At 38.4% G+C, this 21,658-nt stretch overlaps 1 protein-coding gene and 1 long non-coding RNA gene across 2 annotated transcripts; one reads left to right on the top strand and one right to left on the bottom strand.

The window, feature by feature from the left end:
* Nucleotides 1-405: 405 nt before the first annotated feature.
* On the bottom strand, nt 406-4,404 carry COMMD3 (COMM domain containing 3). The gene is made up of 8 exons (XM_060659189.3): nt 4,160-4,404; nt 2,713-2,824; nt 2,554-2,617; nt 2,431-2,465; nt 2,007-2,067; nt 1,860-1,916; nt 1,707-1,766; nt 406-782 (listed from the first exon to the last, which is right to left on the bottom strand). The coding sequence occupies exons 1-8, from the start codon at nt 4,296-4,298 to the stop codon at nt 723-725; spliced, it is 588 nt and encodes a 195-aa protein (XP_060515172.1). The 5' UTR covers nt 4,299-4,404; the 3' UTR covers nt 406-722.
* A 4,316-nt stretch (nt 4,405-8,720) lies between these two features.
* On the top strand, nt 8,721-13,209 carry LOC144616968 (uncharacterized). The gene is made up of 3 exons (XR_013556946.2): nt 8,721-8,820; nt 11,385-11,553; nt 13,149-13,209. It is a non-coding gene; the product is annotated as an uncharacterized LOC144616968 (long non-coding RNA).
* Nucleotides 13,210-21,658: the final 8,449 nt, after the last annotated feature.

The raw sequence follows: 21,658 nt of genomic DNA, 5'->3' as shown, positions 1-21,658 counted from the left end.
TCCCGCGGCCGCGCCGGCCCCCTTCCCCGCCCGCCGGCGGCCGAGGCGGGGCGCGCGCGCGGGCAGCGGCTCGCTCCGGCCAGGGGCTCCGCGCGGGGGCTGGCCGGGCCGGGCCTCGGGAGCCCCGCGGGCGAGGGTCCGACTGCGGGCCAGCCCCCCCCCCCCCGCCCCCCCCCGCTCCCGCTCCCGCCCCGGCTCAGGTAACGGGACCGGCCGGCTCCCGCCGCGGGGCGACCACGTCCGCTCCCCAAGTCCCGAAACGGGGTCTTCCACAAACCCCGGAGATCGCATCCTTTCCCACTGTGTTTAACTTTAATCCAGAGAAAAGGCGATCGTTAAAAGTTAACGCTAATCGTATGTATGTCTTCAAAGTAATAATTAACACAAACTCAAATCCAAACAAACTCTCGCCACTCTTTTTGTGGGAACAACTTATTTATTCAGAGTGTAATACTGTCTACTTCCTTTTGTAAGACTTGAAAAAGACCAAGTGGGATCAATGTACAGTTTATGCTAAAGATGTCTGAAATAGGCAGAATTTCCCTCAACTCTTTTACACGTGTAAAAAAGTGTCAAAATTGACGAGCGGCATAAATCCAAAAGGCAACGGTTTTTTTTCTACTTAAGAGAAGGGCATCCAGCTCGCACAAACGGTGGTTCGGTCGACGACAAGGCGTTCCTGGTCTTCCTCGACACCCGGGCGGATCGTTAACTTTCCCAAGTTACAACTGAGTTGCTCTTTCCAGACTTTTCGAAGCATCTTTAAGTTTCCCCACCAAGTCCTAAAAGACGTTTATAATGCCACGTTTTTAGGATAAAACACAAGGCAGAAGTATCCAAGTTTGAGAAAGATGCAAGAAAAAAAGTCGGGGCACTTTCTAAACGAGTTTAAAATTCACGAGGGTTTTAACCTTTGGCAAGCCACTATCGATCAAAAGAAGGTTCCCCTCTGAAATAGCTCATCTTCAAATGGGCCACTCTCCCCTCTGATTTGAAATACAATTTCTAACCGAATCCTCTTAACAGGCAAGATAGGTCAGAACTAAATTTCTCCAGTTACCTAACAAAAATTACGCTGTATTCACACTTTCTGAGAAAGTTTAAAGTTTGATTAATGGTTGCATTAAAACAATTCCACAGGAGATGCCTTTTGAAAAATTCAAAATTCATCAAAATTTCAAGTAATGCTCTTCATTGTTTTAAGTGGTAAGAAATAAATTCGTTACCATGTCCAGTAATCAACGTAGTTTTGAATTTTTCCAGTCTTACATTGGCAATATGAAAGAGTTTTAGAACTTTATGTATACTTCCTCTTTATAAAAAGTCATTTAAAACCATTTAAAAATTGTTTGAAAGTTTAATTTCTGAAAGTAAAGAAGACATTTTCAAAGACATGCCCTTAATTTTGCTTTGTCTTCTTGGATCAAACTAATCACAATAGAAGGACTTCACACTCAACACTACAATTCAGAAATTTATCTTAATCAGAGGGAACAGCAAATATAAACCAATTCTGTTAGTAATGTCTTAATTTCAAAAGTGAAGCCTACTTTAAAATACTGCTTTTGAAGCCCTTTCCCATTAAATCCTTCACCAACCTTCACTGTCTCCTGACAGATGGTTAGTTTTTCTTTTGAACTTTCCATAAGCATAATTCTCAAACATCTATGAACAAACAGGCATATTCACAGATCCTAATACTGTACCTGTAATTGTTCCATGTTGCAACTAAAACTAATCTCTGGGTGGGATCGGGAATCAGTGTTCTATGGAAGAAAAAAAAACGCTGTTTATGTAAATCAAGGACATTTTAAATTTCATTACACATTTAAATTTTAGACAAGGCATAGTGTAAATACCTCTACATTTAAGGTCACCAAATATGCAGGTCTGTACATCTTATGAAGTTGATTGGTCTAAAAGAGCACAACACATACACTTCAGTCTTTTTTTTTTTTTTTTTAAGTTCCTTAAATCCCCCCAGAAAACAGTTTGTTCAACTTTACCTTTATCTGATATTCCAAACGCCAAGAAACATCAGTTATATGAGGAAGAGATCTGCCTATACTAAAAAATACAATGATAATTTTGTACATAATATCTACAGAAAGACTTTGGGTATTTCTCTCTACCAAGAATGGTGTCTACCTCCCCACCTCACACATACACAATTTCAATCTCCTCTGAATTCAAAAATTGTTAAACCTCATTTTCAAGTTCTGAAGAGTAAAAGAGCATTGAAAAAATTCTCTCAATAAACTTTACCTTTAAAAAAACATTAGCTTAACTTCAATTGTTTCACTTGCCCTTTGGCCCCTTTTCTTTTGGTCAAGATCCCTGTCTTTTTGCCCTGTTTTGTTTCACACCAGACTCTCCATTCATACCTGCAAGTGAAAAGTGGCTCAGCTTGACACCTTATACAGTACCTACCTTCCCAGTAGGATTTCTAGGGAATTCTTATTATTCTGGAGGGGGAAAGAAAGAAAGAAAACACATCTTTGCAAAGAGAAGAAAAATAGTAACTATTAATTTAAAAAACTTTAAATAAGTAACCTGATATTCCGTGCAAAACAGTTCTATTCGCTCTCTATCAAATTTACAGTCTTCTAGATAAGTGCTAGAGGGGGGGAGAAAAGCCAAAGTTTAAAAAGTGAAATTGGAGTCTTAAAGATACTATTTGAAAACAAATGAATATTTAAATAAATCCTGTACCTTAGAGTTGACTTGTCAGCTCTTTGCTTTCCTGCCTCCAGTATGTAAGTTGCAGCTGCTGTGTGACAATGTTTTAAAACCACAGGGTCGATATGTTTCAAGTCTGGGTGATCTAAAATAAATTAATTGCTAGTGATGGCTGTGATAATAAATTCTTTATAGTCATGTTTCTAAAATGGGTATTTTAATTTGGGTAAAAATCCCCTTTAACAAGATAACAAAAAGAATTCAACTCTAAAGACTGGCAATTATAAGTAAATGAGATGAACAACAAGGTCAATGGAAAACAATAATGAGCATACATCAATAATTCTGTTACCGGTCTCAATTGCCTTCTTTTATTTTGCCTTACTTTTTCACTGTGTGTGTGTTTTTTTTTACAACTGTACAACCCCAAAGGAAAAAAAAAATAACTAAAAAGTGGTCAATACAACGCTGGATGCAGCATATTCAGAGGAAAATAAGAAGACAAATATTTTACATGGTGTAAACTTAAGAATGAATAAACTGTCCCTCTAAAATGGATTAGTTTTAGGATAACTGGCTCCAAGGACATTCATACATCAAGAGCGGGACACGGGTTCAGAATATACAATACAATTTTCAAAATATTTTCCGATTTTGACAGCTATCCTTTTTTTTTTTTTTTTTGAGATTAACCCAGGTGGTGGTTACTATTTTCGTTTAAAGAACTTCCACTTTCATACTTTTTGTACAAGGGTTTAGATCATGAAACTACAGAAAAAACAAAATTTGAATTGTTGGGATATTTATATTTAAGAAAATTATCTAAAAGCGATGTCTTAAAATACGCTTTCAATCCATACAGACACGGCACTCGCAATCACTGACCGGACCACTTGAAAGAGACTCGTCTCCTGGTAACTGGTGCGGAACAAAACATTATGCACCATATTTTAAAGTTCTAGGCGTGGGACCTGTGCAAAACATACTTAACTGGGGTGTTGCAGTGATCACAGGGGCTTGAGGTATTCTCTAGATTGGAAAATGTCAACACTATGTGACCTAGTAATTCTTTGGAAACAGAGCCTTTAAAACCTTTGCCAGCCTAGCACTGAACGCTTGAATTGCAGGGAGCTACCCTGATGAAGTCCAAGTGTCAACTAGCCTTTGCCTCAGACCAGGCTGCAAACCTTAGATGTTTAGGCCACAAACAAGACTCGAACACGGGCTTTACAAAGGAACAAAGAGACTGGGAGGAGAAATCAGACCAGAAACGTGTAGCCGGCTGTGTGCAGGTGCCAACTGGGGACAGAACAATGGTCAGGGTCCGCTCCGGGTTCACATCCCCACACTCCGTCCGGAGCGAAGGGCAAAGCCCGGAGACTTCCTCTTCCCGGGGTTTTCCCCCTCTCGCTCGGTCTCGCTCCTCTTCTCCGAGCGCCCCTCCACCCAGGCCGATCTAGCTCAGAGCCGAGCGGCTTACCTAACACGGCCTCGTCCGCCTGGGCGTCCAGCAGGCTCTGGAAAGCCGCCCGGAGGAGAAGCGTGAAGGCGTCGGAGTCGAAGGAGCCAGGATCGGCCAGCATCTGGAAGCCTTTCTGCACATACTCCGAGAGCTCCATTGTGAGCGCGCCGTGACCTTCGACACGCGCACCACGTGACACGCGCCGCGCGCTCAGCTGATGCGGCCGCGCGCGCACGCGGCTCCGGGCGGCGGCGCGGGCGGCGGGCCTCCCAGCCCGGGGCCTCCCCGACCGCCTCCCCGGCTCGCGCCTCGGCCAGCGCGCCTCGCCGCCCACCGTCCGTCGCCCGCCGCCCCTGCCGTTCCCGGCGCCGTGGCTTCCGTCCAGCCCTTCCTTCTGGGCCAGCCGCGAGAGCTGCCGCGCCTCAGGGAGAGGGGCGGCCCCGGGCGCTTTGTGGACGCGCTCGGTGCTTTCTCTTCCCCTCGGTGCTCACCTAGGTCTGTCACCAGCTCCTGCGGGGCTCCGCCGGAGCGTTCCTGGAAAGACCCCCTGGGGGGGGAGTGGAGGGAGAGGTGGGGATTCCGGCCCCCCGCTCCCCCCCCCCCCACCCCCCGAAAACTACGCCTCCCTTGCTCCTCGCTCAGCGCGAAAGCCTGCGGGAAGCTCCCATTTAGAGCAACTGGTTGTGTGTTTTTTCTGGTTGGGGGGGGGGGGGTTTGTACTCAAACAGCTTAACCTCCCAGCGTTGCCCTTTTGTGAGTGAGGCTGTAGACCTCAAGTTACATAATTCTTGTTTATTTTTCCTTTTTCATTGTCAGTCCTGGAATATGGCAGTGGATTCCTTCCTGCGTGTGTGTGTGTGTCTGTGTGTACACATATGTTCATGCGTACAGTGCGCGTGTGGTCTTACTGTACTTCCATAATTGAGGGCTTCATAAATTATCCGCAAACATTTGACAGAATCATTGGAATTGTATATGCCGCTGCAAATAACGACCCTTCCCCCCCCCCTCCAAAGCAAACGGACACAAGTTTTGTGCTGCTGTGCTTATGACATCTCTGTGGTTTTAATGAAAGAGTCTTCACATATCAGGCAGTTCTCTTAATAAAATACAGGTAGGACTGGCAAGGGTTTTATTAGAAGTGATTCCTGGCTCAGCTATCCATAACTTAAAAAACTCAAATATTGTACAAAGTTTTCAACTTTGCCTTTGTGTTTCGACGGAGTTGGAGAACAAAAATGATTCTTTGGGGGGGAAAATAAGAAGCAAAGTAGATTACGCATTTTTGATCACAAGAATTTAAAAAGAAAAGTTAAAAAGCAAGTTCTTTATGGTGGAGGGAGGGGGGCGGGGATAAGGAGCAGGAAAGGTGTTTTAGCCTCCAGGAGCGATTATTGGAAACAGACTCCAGGTGAGACACTTCTGTGGGAATAATTTAGTGCTTATTTTGGGGGGAGAAAAGTTTCTAATAAATATAATCAACATTTAAACTTACAGCAATACGTAGAAAGCACCTGGTTTCACAACAGGACACAAATGGAATAATTTAGCATCAGTTGAAAAATTTCCAGGTATCTGATTTACATAGGGGATACTTTACAGGGCAGAGTTGTGTAAGTGTTAATATTAACAACACCCGAGATCATTACATTTATTACATGTGTATTTTATGACCTTGTATAACACTGATTGTTAATATTCTAATAGAATTTGAGTTGATTATTGTAATCATACTCAATGTAGTGTCAAAAAGAAAGCGTTAATGCCTGACTGTAGATTTTTAAATGTTGTTTTAAAAGAGGAAAATACATACAATAAATGGTTGTGAATTTGAGAGTATAAAAGTTAGGAAATTCACAGGGATTGTTTCCAAAATAGCTGTCATGTTACTCTTATACCTATATGATTACTTTCTCTTACAAGGCATTTGTCCTCTTTTGCCTAGATACACTTGTGTTAGGCCCAAGTGATGAGTACATTTATGGCTCACACAAAAATTTTAATTATATGTTTTTTGATACTAGAAAAGCTGAATTTTTCTACCATAGGTATATTTATTTCAACTTCCTTTGAAGGAAGCACAGGATTAAGAATTTGTTTAAATGTACATAGAATATGTATGTTCTTGGCAAGTAAGCCATTGAAATACACCGAAGTGTGAACATTAGAAAGCATGATTGTACAGATACAGACTCTATTGTTTGCAGCAATAAAATCAATGCATTTTATAGTGTTAGAAAAACTATGATGAACACATTCTGAAAGTGTAAAAAAACCCAAAAATTTTTGCTTTGATTACTGCAAAGAGCATTGGAGCTTTTCACTGGACTTGAAAAAATTCTGCAGGCTCAAAGCCAACAGACTGAACTGTGCCTCAAAGTGCTTTTTAAATAACAATTATGTGCAGCTGAGAATAACAAAATAAATACTCAAAAATCTTAATTTAATAATGGATTTTTCCTTCTAAATCACAAATATTAAGAAAGACACTGCTGATAAATTTTTCTTTTGAGAATTTAGAGATTATTCAAAGAATTAGAAAGTATCATTTAAAACAGTGTTTTAGAGTATTTTAAAATACATTGTATCCTTTGGGCTGTTAATTTTTTTTTTTTTTTTTTTTTTTTTTTTTTTTTTAAGAAACCAATTTAATATTGGCCTCTGCATTCTGACTACAATTAAAATGTGCTGGGGTGTTTACAAGATCTGTGTGGTCAGCTTTTCTCAAAGGCCTCATTGGTACATTTGTTAGTTTCATGAAACAAAATATTTTCTAGCATTCTTTTTTTTTTTCTAGATTGTATAAGGGCTGTTGCTTTTATGCAAAATAAGTTGAAAGGAAGTATTCCTTTAGAATGAAAAGTTTAGTGATGGTCCAGGGGGAGTGAAAACAGCCAATATGCCAAAGTACTCAAGAGAAACCAGAAATGTTAACTATGTGTTCGAGTGAGATTCTATTTTATCTTTGCCCATGGCATACCTGCTTATTTTCTAGAGAGAAGGACGTTAAAAACCCTTAACAATTACCTATAGACAAGAGACCATCTCTCTGCCCCCAACACTCATTCTTTGATGGTTAGTGATTGTAAAACCTTGAGATACCTATTAATCAAAATAGGATTTGTTATTTTAAAGTTATTTTAACAAAAAATGGAGAGTAGACAGAAATATTTAACTGAGTTATACATGGCATTTGAGAGGATAGGTCAAAATTATTTCAATGAGGTTTATAAAATCTATATGCATTCTCTTATTAAATATCTTAACTTGGTAAGACATAGATTGGGACTTGGAATTTGAATGGTCAAGTTTTTGTACATTCATGATCACAGAGTTCAGTGATTTCAAACTGAGTCTTATGGAACATATGTTGTCAAAAGACCACACTGAAAATTCACAGGGGGCGACAAAACTTTTATTTTCAAATTAAACATCTAATCCAATCCCTAACAAATTTATAAATAATTGTTGCTACAACAATTAATGTAGACAAATATAACTTTTTCCCTCCCTCACATCATACAGTCTATCATATATATATATATATATATATATATATATATGGACTTTTAGATAAAACTCAAATTCATTTCAATAGAATTAGTGCCTTAATATGTGAAGGAAAGTGAAATGCCACTCACATTAAAGACACTGGGACCAGTCGTACAGTGCCCATGCTTACTTATGGTTTTGCATGAATGTGTTGGATTTTTTTCCTCCAAAACTTCTATTCAAAATATTTAAGTAGTACAATTCCTATTTAAGCAATATTTTCATCATTTAGTATCATTTTGAAATATTTATTTTTCAGATAGTTGTATCAGGAAAATATCAAATATAAATCCTCAAAATGTGATATAATAATAGGCAAACTTAAATATTTTAAGCCTAAGTTTTAACAGGTTAAATTATTACACTAGTAAGAAATGAAGTTTCTTGAAAAGATAAAGCATTTCTTGAAGTTAAGAAACTTATAATTTTGTTAAACTTCGCAAACAGGGAATTCTATAGCCAAGATGCTGTGAAAAAGGGAGAATATTCTTGAATTTCTGAAATGAAATTTGCAAACTATCATCAAGGTTTCCACACCACGATTTTGTTAGCTACTTGAGTCAGAACAAGATAACTCTGTAACATTAAAGGAATGTACACAAGAATCAAATGATAATTTTTAATATCAAATCTTTGTATCTAACCAGTCTATTCTTTTGAAAAAAATGTTATGCTCACTAGAAAAACCATGTCTTTCTAGGGCTCCTTTAAGACGTTTGAGCCTTTATTCTGAAGCAAAGCACTAATGTGTCATGGAAACATCTGAGTCGTACCGACTAAAATTGTGGTCTTCAGGGGCGCCTGGGTGGCGCAGTCGGTTAAGCGTCCGACTTCAGCCAGGTCACGATCTCGCGGTCTGTGAGTTCGAGCCCCGCGTCAGGCTCTGGGCTGATGGCTCGGAGCCTGGAGCCTGTTTCCGATTCTGTGTCTCCCTCTCTCTCTGCCCCTCCCCCGTTCATGCTCTGTCTCTCTCTGTCCCAAAAATAAATAAAAAACGTTGAAAAAAAAATTAAAAAAAAAAAAAATTGTGGTCTTCAGCTAGGAAGGACTGAGGAATTGATTTTTTTTTTTTTTTAAGGAAAATAAATACAGTTGGCCAAGAGATGAAGGCAACTTTTAATTTAAAGGTAAGACAATTAGAAAGAAACAAAGAAATCATACTCAATATTACATTTAAAGAACAGATTGAATTGTGTGTCTTAGAATTCTCTAATAGACAAATAAAAACTAACAACTTACCTTTAAATTCAGTAAGTGATTTCAATGATTACAATTTACTTATCTTTTGTATGGATTAAGACAGGCAAGTTTACTCCTTACATCACATAATTTATATCTACTTCACCACTGAAGTGATATGAAAATTGGGAGCTGGTGAATCATCCAAACAATTCTGTCAAATAGACGATTTAGATAATAAGCACAGTTTGCCAATCAACAGCAGGTTGGGCTTTTTTCCCTCTACTTTGATTATAAAGATCACCACTTTAATTTCCTAGTTCATTGATCTGGTTTCAGCCAGAATGACCCATGGCTTAGCTATAAGAGAATGAAAATGAAGGAGGGACATGTTGAAAGAAGTTCACTTTGATGAATATATCTAATTAATTATTTCCTATGTATATAGTCTGTTCTTTAAATTGTTAGTACATTTTTAAAGAGAGAGAGATTGAATGTTTTCAGAAGGAAAGAAGGGGGAAAAAAGGAAGGTAAGAGAAAAAAGAGGAAGGAAGGAAAATTTTTCCCTTCGTGAAAAGAAATATCACGGAAAGCTTATTTACTGTTTATTTTCTCTGTCATAGTCCATTACAGCAAGATTGTCTTAGCTACACTGAATTCAACTGAGCCTCACAGTAATGCTCAGAATTACTGTGCCCAGAACTTAATCAGTTTCAAGATATCCTATATTTAGACTACAACAACAGAGAATATCTAATAGATTCCCTTTCTTTTTGGTTCTGGTTTTGGGATCTATTCTAATAGTATTTTCTCATACTTCAGAAATTGACGTTTGGACCAGTTCCATGAATTCTGAGCACACACACACACACACACACACACACACACACACACAAAGGAACAAGAGGGACTACTTTATGGAATATTACTGTTTAAAGCCAATAGTTTTTGGGTTTTTTTTTTTTTAATGTTTACTTTTGAGAAGGGGGGAGGAGCAGAGAGAAAGGAGGACAGAGGATCCCAAGCGGGCTCTGTGCAAACAGCAGAGAGCCTGATGTGAGGCTGGAACCCACAAACCGTGAGATCAGGACCTGAGCCGAAATGAGTCCGACGTTTAACCAACTGAGCCACCCAGGTGCCCTTAAAGCCAGTAATTTTTTTTAAAGTTTGTGTTTTAAGGGGCGCCTGGGTGGCTCAGTTGGTTAACCATCTGACTCCCGAATTTTGCTCAGGTCATGATCTTGTGGTTCATGAGTTTGAGCCCCACATCAGGCTCTGAGCTGGCAGCTTGAAGCCTGCTTGGTATTCTGTCTTCCTTTCTTTCTGCCCCTGCCGGCTTGTGTATGCTCTCTTGTGCTCTCTCTCTCTCTCTCTCTCTCTCTCTCTCTCAAAAATAAATAAATAAACATTTAAAAAAAGTTTGTATTTTAAGAGCATGTTCTTTACATATCTAATTTTGAAACTTAAGTAATGTACAAGTATCCATATTTATTTGTGTAAAGGAGCATAATTTTAAAAACAAAAATTATCATCACTTACCAAACAAATCACTTCAGAACCAGTTATGTATATAAGAATGCACGATCTGAATTAAATGCACTAAAAACGCTAAAAAAATATACAAAATGTGTTTTTAATTCACTTAAATTAAGCATTTAAACCAGAACTAATATTTTAAAAGAGCTCACCTGGGCAAAGAAAGGCCTAGTAAAAGTGTTTTAATATTTTTGAAATACATACAATATTTTAAACAATACTGGTGAAGAATTTAACATTTTAATTACGGTTGTTTTGAATATGTTATTTTCAAGAGAGTACATATTTTATCCGCCTTGCCAAAATAAAACATAGACTTGAAAACATTTTACACAAAATTCAGCCTAGAAATCCTTTAAAGAAAATCTTAGTAGTATCATTGTCTTCAACACTGTCACGTATTTTTTGCATAGGTAGAAGTATTCAGAAAATACTTTAAATAGTTTATGCATTACTGATTTTAACACCATGGTAAATGCTCTGAAAGTAATTTTACAGACGACTCTGAAAACAAGTACCTACAAACTAGATGAAACCTTTCCATTCCTCAGTTTTTTCCTCCTTAAGCATTTAATTGTTGTATGAAGTTTAAAACATAAATATAGTTGTTCTTACTCTTGCAAGTGTTATGTTCACAATCACCTTTCTTTTATGTAAGCATCTTATCTGTATTTTATGAGAAGGGACTAGGGGCAAGATTTAAAAAAAAATCACTTTAATGTCACAAAATACTAAGAAAATAACAACTAACAGCAGAGTGAAAGGGAGACTTGTATGAACATAGTCAATTCAGTCCATGTAATTAGAAACTTGGACTTGGGTTACTATTATCTGGGTAATTACTCGATTGTTTTTTTAATTTTTTTTTTTTAATTTTTTTTATTTTGTGCAAAGGAAACAGGCCTGGATCATTTGGAGCAACAGCATTCTAAGTCAAAATTAATCAGATAATCAGCAATGTTTATTTGGCTTGTAGTGCTCTGTAAATTCCAGACCAAGAAATGAGGAGAAACTCGTAAAGAATAATAGTGTAGATGGAAATACACCTGCAAGTGAGGCCTACGAAGACTCGAAATTTTCATATGCTTTCCTTAAAATTTGAAGGTGACAGAAAATTTTAAATGAGATCCAACTACAATATGTAGGTGAGTAGTTGTGGACATAAATGAAAATCTAAATTTCAGAGGTTTGTGAGATACTTAACTGATGATTAATATGTTCTTAGAAAACTAAAAGCACTTTTAAACTAATACTTCTGAGTTCATTTTAATTTTATTTTGCTTTTATTCTGTTTCCAAAAGTTGCTATGATCAATATTTGTCTATTTGTAGAGACTATGACATTCCATGATGACTAATGTTCAGGTTGAGTCATAATGATAGTCTGTTATATTAAAATCAAGAGCGACTATAGGAAAGTAGTCATTTTGCAAGCAAACATCCTGTCAAGTAATGGCGGGCGGTGGGGGAGTTTAGGTCCTAAAGTAACAGACTTAAATCTTTAGCTAAACCTTAACTATCCTTCCAATGACACAAAAGGCATAAAGACAATCTAATTGTGTTTGTCTTAAGGTTGTTCTTTTAGCTTTCCTTTACTAAAGTTTTAGAAAATAGTACAAAAACATGGTTAGATTTGAACATGATTCCTGAGATGTTTTTCAAAAAACTCTTTACATCGACGGGCGCCTAGGTGGCTCAGTCAGTTAAGCATCTGACTCTTGGTTTCAGCTCAGGTCATGATCTCACAGCTCGTGGGTTCGAGCCCCGCATCAGGCTCTGCGCTGACAGCCCCAAGCCTGCTTGGGATTCTCTCTCTCCTTCTCTCTCTCTGCACCTCCCCCACTCATGCTGACTCTGTCTCTCTCAAAATAAATAATTTAAAAAAAAAAAAGCATTAAAAAAACACCTTTACATTGAAAAGGCATCAGAATGTCAAGCATAGTTTTATATGATGCAAAATTTTAAGTAATCCTCCCAGCTAAATATAATAGAAGAGTAGATAATGCTACATTGTGTATTGCAATAATATTGCACCATTCTCTGAATGAAAATAGTTTTCACTTTCTCTTTTTCCTTAATATATCTGAATAATTATATGAATAGTTATTTAGGAACCACAAGAGTTTAAATGGCAAATTTAAGGATTAGACTTTATCTCTAGTTTCAAGTGGAATATAAATTTTTAAATGACATACTTGACTAGAATAACAAGATTTTGTGGAAAGGAATATAAAAAAAAATCTTTCGTGGGTATTTATCCAAGAGATGTATTCTATTTTTTAATAGGTAGATTTTCATAACTTTGCTTAAGAAGTTTTTTTTCATCTTAAGATAGGATCGCTATTAAAGTTGTATAAGCACGTTACAATGTCTTAACGTACGAAGAACATGATATTTAAACCTTTATGGTTGTTACTTCTTTACTTATACTTTCCATGATAGGTAGTCAAGAATATTTGTTGAATGAATAAAGGTGGTATGGAGCATGACATCATAGAAAATTGAGCTCGAATCCTTATTCCACCTGCTTCTAGTTCCATGACCTTGGACTTATTTTCTCTAAGTCTCGTTTTCCTCAGATGTACAATGGAAGTGATAATGGCATCTCTTTCATATGGCTCTTGAAAAGCATTCAGAGCCTGGCCTTAGCATGTGCTTAATCCTGCAATTATAACCAAATAATGTAATTCTGTAATTGTTTTGTTTTTACTGGCACAGGTTTTTTTTTTTTTTTCATTCAGATTTACAGCTGTTGTGCACATGATATAACCATTTGAGGACCCTAAGTACATAAACCCCTGCTTAGAAAATTAAATAAAAACCTTCTGGGCTGCCTAGCACTTCTTTGCTTTCATGGATTCTTTTTTTTTTTTTTAATTTTTTTTTTTTAACTTTTATTTATTTTTGAGACAGAGAGAGAGCATGAACAGGGGAGGGTCAGAGAAAGAGGGAGACACAGAATCTGAAACAGGCTCCAGGCTCTGAGCTGTCAGCACAGAGCCCGATGCGGGGCTCGAACCCACTGACCGTGAGATCATGACCTGAGCGGAAGTTGGTCACTCAACTGACTGAGCCACCCAGGCGCTTAACCGACTGAGCCACCCAGGCGCCCCTGCTTTCATGGATTCTAAAGTGAATCTGACAAAGCTCTTTTAATAGCAACAGTCATAAGATACCCTTAAAGACCTTGATGACAATAATCATCTTACCCCTCATCTTTTGACCCCCTCCCTCCCCCACCCCCCCACTCCGACCCCAGGAAATTTCAGAATCCAGACCAGTGTTCATTATGGTCAGGTGACCTGTGAACACCTCCCTCTTAAGAAGGCCTAGGGGGCATTCCCTCTCTTCCTACTGGTTCTTACTCTAGTTTTTATTGAATCATAGCCATTGGTGAGTAGTTCTTTGGAAAGTCTGGGAGAAAAATCAAGATGGCTTCACATTTTCCTCTGGAACACTTCTTATCTAATTTCAAGGAGTTGCCGTCTCATACTCTAGTTAGAGGGAGCCATAACTTGTGATCCTTTGGCTCTGCTTGGAACACCTTCTATAAATGCCACAGGCTTCATAAGGCATTGAGAAGATAAGCACATTTAGAACAATAAGAGAAAAAGAATGCTTACCTGCCGTGGAATGGAGAACACACAATTTGGAATGTGGAGGTTTAACTTCTACAACACCAAAGTACTCAACGATTCAATGAGTTTTGGCAAATTTAGGCAGCCATGCAACCACACCACACTGAAGATACAGAGATTGCCACAACCCTAAGAATTTCCCCTCTTCCCCTTTGTGGTCATTAGCCTTGCCCTACCCCTGATCCCAGGCGACCATTGATTTACTTCGTCACACTATAGTTTTGTCTTTTCTGGAATATCACAAATAGAATAATTCAGTTCGAGTTTATGTGTTTGGCTTCACTTACCAAGTAAAATATTTTTGAGATTCACCTATGTTGATGCATGTATCGGCAGTTCATTCCTTCTTATTGCTGGATAATGTTTCATTGTATGAATATGTCACAGTTTATTTACCCACTCACCACTTGATGGACATTTAGATTGTTTCTAGTTTGGGGAGATTATGAATAATCTAGAGATTATGAATAATATAGAGAATAAAGCCTCTGTAAAGATTTACATGCTGATTTTGTATAGACATATGCTTTTATTTCTCTTGAATAGCTATCAAAGTGCGGAACTGCTGGGTTATATGATACGTGGATGTTTAACTTTGTAAGAAGCTGTCAAACTGTTTCCCATCAGAGCTAGGTCCCATTGCGTCATTCCCACTGGCATTGTATGGGAGACTCAGTTGCTTTACGTCCTCTTTCAGTGTGGTGTTGTGAGTTATTTTATTTTATTTCTAATGTTTTTTAAGATTTTGTGTTTTATTCGGTAATCTCTATACCCAATGTGGACTTGAACTTGCAACCCCGAGATCAAGAGTTACATGCTCTACTGACTGAGCCAGCCAGGCGCCCCAGTGTTATGAGTTATTTTAGACATCTTAACAGGTGTGCAGTGGTATGTGATTGTGGTTTTAATTTGCATTTACTTAATGACTAATGATGTTAAGCGTCTTTTCATGTGCCTATTTGCCATCTGTATATCTTTATTAGTGACGTGTGAATTCAAATCTTTTGCCCATTTTCATAGGGTCGTTTGTTTTCTTTTCATTGGGTTTGAGAGTTCTTTATATATTCTGGATACACGTCCTTTATTAGATATGTTTTTGCAAATATTTCCATGAGCATTTCGTGTGTAGTCTTTTCATTTTCCTAAGAGTGTCTTTCAGGCAGCAGAAGTTTAAAATTTTTTTCAATGTTCATTGATTTTTGAGAGAGACAGAGAGACAGAGAGTGAGCGGGGAAGGGGCAGAGAGAGACAGAGACACAGAATCCAAAGCAAGCTCCAGGCTCTGAGCTGTCAGCATCGAACCTGATGAGGGGCTCAAACCCATGAGCTGTGAGATCATGACCTGAGCCAAAGGTAAGACGCTTAACTGACTGAGCCACCCAGGCACCTCCAGAGAACAGAAGTTTTAAGTTTTAAGTCCAATTTTTCTTTTACTGACCGTGCTTTTGGTGTCACAAAGATTTTCACCAATGTTTTCTTCGGTAGTTTTACAGTTTTAGATTTTACATTTAGGTTTGTGATCCATGTTGAGTCAATTTTTATATATTGTGTGAGATATGAATTAAATTGGGTCTTCTTGCATATGGCTATTCAATTATTTTGTCCTATTTGTTGACAGACTGTCTCCGTTGAATTGCCTTTCCACTCTTGTCAAAATTCAATTGATATATATGTGGGTCTATCTGGATCTTTCATGACACATTGACCTATGTGTCTAACCTTTTCCCAATACCAACACAGTCTTGGTTATGGTAGCTTTATAAAAATAAGTCTTAAAATCAGATAGTGTGAGTCTTCCAACTTTGTTCTTATTTTTCAAAATTGTTTTAGCCATTCTGTTTGCTTTTTCCACATACATTTTAGAATCTGCTTACTTATTTCTACAAGAAAGACTGCTGCATTTTGATTGAGATCATATTGAATCTATAGATGAATTTAGAGGAGAAATGACAATATTAAGTTTTCCAATCCATGAGTATGGCGTGTCTCTACTTTGATTTATGTCTTCTTTGATTTCTCTCATCACTGTTTTATAGTTAAGCATGAAGATTTGGTACATATTTGATTAGATTTCTATCTAAATAATTTATATTTTTTGGTGCTATTTTAAATGATACTTTTAAAAAGTCCACTTTCTAATTGTTCATTGTGAATATGTAAAAATACAACTGATTTTGCATATTAGCCTTATATCCCATTACCTTGCTACACTCCCTAATTAGTTCTGGTAGATCTTTTATAGATTATATTTGTAATTTTTCATGTAGACAATCATATCTTCTGTAAATACAGGTAATTTTTATTTCTTCATTCCAAATCTGTATGTCTAATTCATTTTCATGCCTTATTGCCCTGGCTGGGACCTCCAGTATGATATTGGATAGGAGTGGTGAAACCCACAAAATGAGCCCTATCCAAGGTCTTCATTACCTTGTTCCTCATCTTCAGGGAAAGCATTTCGTCTTTCACCATTAACTATGATGTTAATTGTGAATTTTCCACAGATATCTTTTCTTAGGTCGAGGAACATAGGAACATCCCTTATTTTCCTAGCCTGCTGAGAGTTTGGGTTTTTTTTAATCATGAATAGTTGTTGAATGTTTTCAAAGCCTTTTTCTGTATCTATTGAGATGACCATATAGTCTTTCTTCTCTATTCTGTTGATATGTTGAATTACATTATATTACAAAATTACATTACATTACAAAAATCAACCGATTTTTAAATTCTGAGACAAAATTGCATTTGTGAGGTAAAGCCCACTTGGTCTTGACATATTATCTGTTTTATACATTGCTGGGTATAAATTTGCTAATACTTTATCGAGGGTTGTGTGTATGTTCATGAGGCATATGGATCTATAGTTTTCTTTTCCTCTAATGTCTGTCTCTTTTTGGTATCAGGATAATTCTGCCCTCTCTCCTTTCATTTTCTGGAAGAGTTTGTAAAGAGTTAGCATTTTTGTCCATAAGTATTTAGTAGAATTCACTGGGGAAGCTATTTGCGACTGCAGTTTTCTTTGCTTTAAGGGCTTGAGCCATGAATTTATTTTTAAAATGGGTATAATAGTATTCAGATTGTTTACTTTTTCTTGAAAAAACCATCACTTGTCTTTTCATTTTCTTAACATTGTCCTTCAAAGAACAAAGGATTTTAAATTAGTTATATTACTTAATACAATAGACAATAGCAAGTAGTTATAAGCTCTTGAGCAGCGTGGAACAGTGAAACAACAGTGTTTTAGGAAGATGAGTAGGATTCACACAGGATCAAAGGAGACTAAGGAAACTATCTAGCAGCTGGAGGTGAGGGCAGAGGTAGTGACAATGAAAATGAAGAGGAATGTGAAAATTTGGATGTCACTTTAAAGAAGGAATTGACAGAACTTAGCATATGTTTGGAAATAGGTAAAAATGGAAGGGCAGTCAAAAACGAACCCAAGATTCTATCTTGAGAGATGAGAAGAATGTCAATAATGCTGACTGAGTTGACATGATGGAAAGGGTTGTCATTTTAGAGGTCAAGGTCATGTTTCATGTTGGGAAATACTAAGTGTGAAATGAGCCGCTATGGAAATTGTCAGCAAAAATAGTATGAGAAGGTGTGACTATAGAAGAGATTCCTTAATTAGTGAGGCTAACAGGTGCCTTAGAACGATGAAGAGTCAGAGTAAGTTGCCATATAAGATATAGGATGCTCAGTTAAATGAAAATTTCCAATGAATAATGAATGATTTTTCTTGGTATCAGTTTGTCCCGAATATTGCATTGGACATACTTATATTAAAACACTTATCCGTTGTTTATCTTAAATTCAAATTTTACTGGGCATCCTTTATTTTTTATTGCCAAGTCTGACAATCCTGGGGTTTGAGAACTTTGATTTCATTGTGGACATTGGCTCCAAGGACCTCAAAGAAGAAAGATTATAAAAATAGGGGATTACAGGGTGCCTGGCTGGCTCGGTTGGTAGAGATTCTGACTTTTGATCTTGGGGCCATGAGTTTGAGCCCCATGTTAGGTGTACAGATTACTTAAAAAAATAATAAAAACAGAGGACCACAGAACCTTTGGAGGAATCTAAAGATTCTAATCAGTATAGGTTGAGGACCAGGCTGTCGGTTATTACAAAGAATTCATATTCTCCAAGTCATATGCCAATTTTCAAATTTTATTATTTTTTTTTTGAACATTTATTTATTTTTGAGACAGAGAGAGACAAAGTATGAACGGGGGAGGGTCAGAGAGAGGGAGACACAGAATCCGAAACAGGCTCCAGGCTCTGAGCCGTCAGCACAGAGCCCCACGTGGGGCTCGAACTCACGGACCGCGAGATCATGACCTGAGCCGAAGTTGGCCGCTCAACCGACTGAGCCACCCAGGCGCCCCGCAAATTTTAGACTTAAGTATAAATGTTAACCGCATGTAAGTTTTGCTTTCAGTAATATTTTTTTTAATTTTTTTTTAACGTTTATTTATTTTTGAGACAGAGAGAGACAGAGCACAAACGGGGGAGGGTCAGAGAGAGAGGGAGACACAGAATCTGAAACAGGCTCCAGGCTCTGAGCAGTCAGCACAGAGCCCGACGAGGGGCTCGAACTCCCATACCGCGAGATCGTGACCTGAGCCGAAGTCCAACGCTTAACCGACTGAGCCACCCAGGCGCCCCGCTTTCAATAATATTAAAAATAATTTATAGCCAAGGGAATGGACACACTAAACACAATATTAAAACTCATTTCAAAACAACTAAATGCCATTTCTTTTAAAAATTGTAACTCATACCGATAAGCTTATCATAAAAAGATACTTTGAAAAACAGAAATACCATAAAATTGGCAGTAACGGCTTTAAAGGAATTTGTCTCATGGGATCAATAATATTATAGACTACAACTCCAGCCGCGGCCACTCTCCCAGGTAAGTGCTAGGACTCCCTCTCCCAAGTGAGGAAACTGAGGCGAAGGGGGTTGTAGTCTCCTACTTGCGGTCACACAGTACGGTGGCTTTATACTGTGTCAGTTTAGCCAAGCTGGAATCCCCCAAACTTCCTGACTGGTACGGTTCCCATTTAAAGTTGGCCGCAAGAGCGATCTGTGCAAGATTTGGGATGTAGACGTGAAGCGGCAGCCATCACCCTCAAAGCGTGCTGCTGTTCATCTCCTGGCTCGTCTCGCTGGCTTGAGGCCGCAGCTCCCTCAGCTCCTGCCAATCTCCTCCTTCAGTGGCTCTCAGTCCCCGGCCAGATTAGATGCAGTGAGAGACACCACGAAGCCAACATGCTGTGTTACCATAAGCAGGTGTCCAGCTGTCCTTACTAACAGTCTGCCCTGCTGCTCTGTGGTGACTCCGGACCCACCGCAGAACCTGTTATAGGCTCCTATTCAGGTTCCCAGGACAGCGACTTCCTCCGATCCTCTAACTATCCCTTCCTTTACAGGTTGTTACTGTGACATCTTCTCCCACAATAGTGTAAGTGCTAAAAAAATATTTTTTAATGTTTATTTATTTTTGAGGTGGGAGGGGAGAGAGAGAGAGAAGGGGAGGGGACCGAGGATTCCAAGTGGGCTCTGTGCTGACAGCAGAGAGCCCGATGCAGGGCTGCAACTCGTGAAACGTGGGGCTCGAACTCACGGACCATGAGATCATGACCCGGGCTGAAGTCAGACTCTTAGCCAACTGAGCCACCCGCGCACCCCACAATTGTGTAAGTTCTAATCTCAGTGATGAATTCCTTCTTCCACATCCCATCAAGTGGTTCTGCTTCCCTCATTGAACTATTAACTGTTACAGATAGTAAGCAAATTGCTGAGTATATCTTCTCAAGTCCATCTCTCTGGCTCCTGGATGCCTGTCAGTCTCCTTTTCATATTGGAAAATAGCAACTAAGATTTTATTTGGATGACACTCATTATCAAGCATGGCTTATTGTTATAGATGGCATGATTATCTTGCTGAAATTGGTAGGTTTCATAGCAATTCGAACCTCTTTCCTGTTTCCTAACACATTCTATTTTGGATTACAGTCATTGTGTAAATATCCTCTCTGGTACTGAATGCTAAATTTCTTTAAGGTCCCCAAACCCTATTTATCCCCTAATAGCTTCTGCCAGAGTAGTTTGCAGACAGTATGTACTTAAATCTGACTTTTAATATGCAAAGCTTAGTTTCTCAACAATATGCAAAATAGTCCCGCATCGGAATATAAATATACACTTGGGGACACTAGGTGCATGTTATAATATGTAGAAGAAATGTTTCAGTTAAATTGGAATGTATAGAAAGATGAACAATCTTCAGTAGAAATTGGATTGTTGTCCAAAGGGTTAGAATATTCTTATTACGAGCTAAGGCTCAGCTTCAGAATGAAAGGCAGAATCTTACCTTCCCTTGAACATTGTAGGCTCAGGGTAGAGATTTTTGTTACATGCTACTGAAAAGATATCATCTCATGGCAGACAGAGTAGTGTATCCACCAGTTTTCTTAGTCGTTGGAAACATATGCTGATTGCCTTATGCAGTAAAAGACTTCTTAAAAGTATAATAGGTTGCTCTCAGACTCTCTGGGAAGATCAGAAAATGAGGCTTTTTAGCAGTGAAACCAGTCCTCTGGGGACAAAAAATGTGTTTTCTTAATTTCTGTGCTATTTACAAGTAATGATTATGGACATAACACATTTTTACACTTTATATTATTAACATTTTTTTCATAACTTAAACTCTAGACAGTCAACAAAATAATAAATCAAACCCGGACTTGTGGCGTTTGACAATTTCCGTGGTGTAAATAGTCCCTCCATGTCTGATTTCAAGCCCCTCATGCGATGTCGCTTTACAAGGAATTGGGAAGAAATGTATCACACAGATATAATATAAATAACCTTCAGTCCATAGAAAACAGTAACATATAGAAGGATTATTAGGAAGTAACGAGTTTTGAATACTTATCTTTGTTTTATATATAATTTCTTTATTTATAAGTTTACGTAATTTGGGGTGCCTGAGCGGCTTAGTCCCTTAGGCATCTGACTCTTGACTTCAGCTCAAGGGGTGATCTCATAGTCCGTGGGATCAAGCCCCATGTTGGGGCTCTGCGCTGATAGAGCTGACTCTCTCTCTCAAAAATCAATAAATAAACGTTAACAAAATAAGGTGACTGGCTCACAAAATTCCAGTAACCTAGCAATCGCGTTTTACAAGCTGAGACAGCTGGCACTGGGACACCATTGCTTTGGGGCCACCCAGCCAGGAAACAGCACCCCGAATCACCCACAGCATTGCTCCATGAAAGATGGCACTGTACACGGCAGGATAGCTGGGCACAGGCCTGTCAGTAGCTGGGCACAGGACAGTTCTGCAAGAACTCCTCCCAGGACTTTGTATTGGTAGATGCAGCTGATTGATAGCTCTCACCGTGGTGCAAGGAATCCAGAAAAAAAGAACTACGATATTTCACATTTTTCAGCTTAGTTGGTGGTAGGCTCTGCCTCATATAATGAAGGGTTCTACAAATATAGAAAAAGAGTTCAGATATGGGGTACAAAAGGAAGAGCAAGCCTCTGCTCAATTCTGTAGTTCACCCCGTTGACTGCCTAATAACAGCATGTAATTTTCT

The sequence above is a fragment of the Panthera onca genome, chromosome B4 (assembly GCF_046562875.1).
Source record: "Panthera onca isolate mPanOnc1 chromosome B4, mPanOnc1 haplotype 2, whole genome shotgun sequence".
NCBI classification, from domain to species: Eukaryota; Metazoa; Chordata; class Mammalia; order Carnivora; family Felidae; genus Panthera; species Panthera onca.
This window is presented reverse-complemented; position numbering and strand designations above follow the sequence as displayed.

Coding starts and splice junctions, on each gene's coding strand:
- COMMD3 (XM_060659189.3), bottom strand. CDS start 4,298: ATGGAGCTCTCGGAGTATGTGCAGAAAGGCTTCCAGATGCTGGCCGAT. Junction 2,466..2,553: donor TGTTTTGCACGGAATATCAG/GTTACTTATTTA, acceptor TTCCCCCTCCAG/AATAATAAGAATTCCCTAGA. Junction 783..1,706: donor GCAACATGGAACAATTACAG/GTACAGTATTAG, acceptor AACGTCTTTTAG/GACTTGGTGGGGAAACTTAA.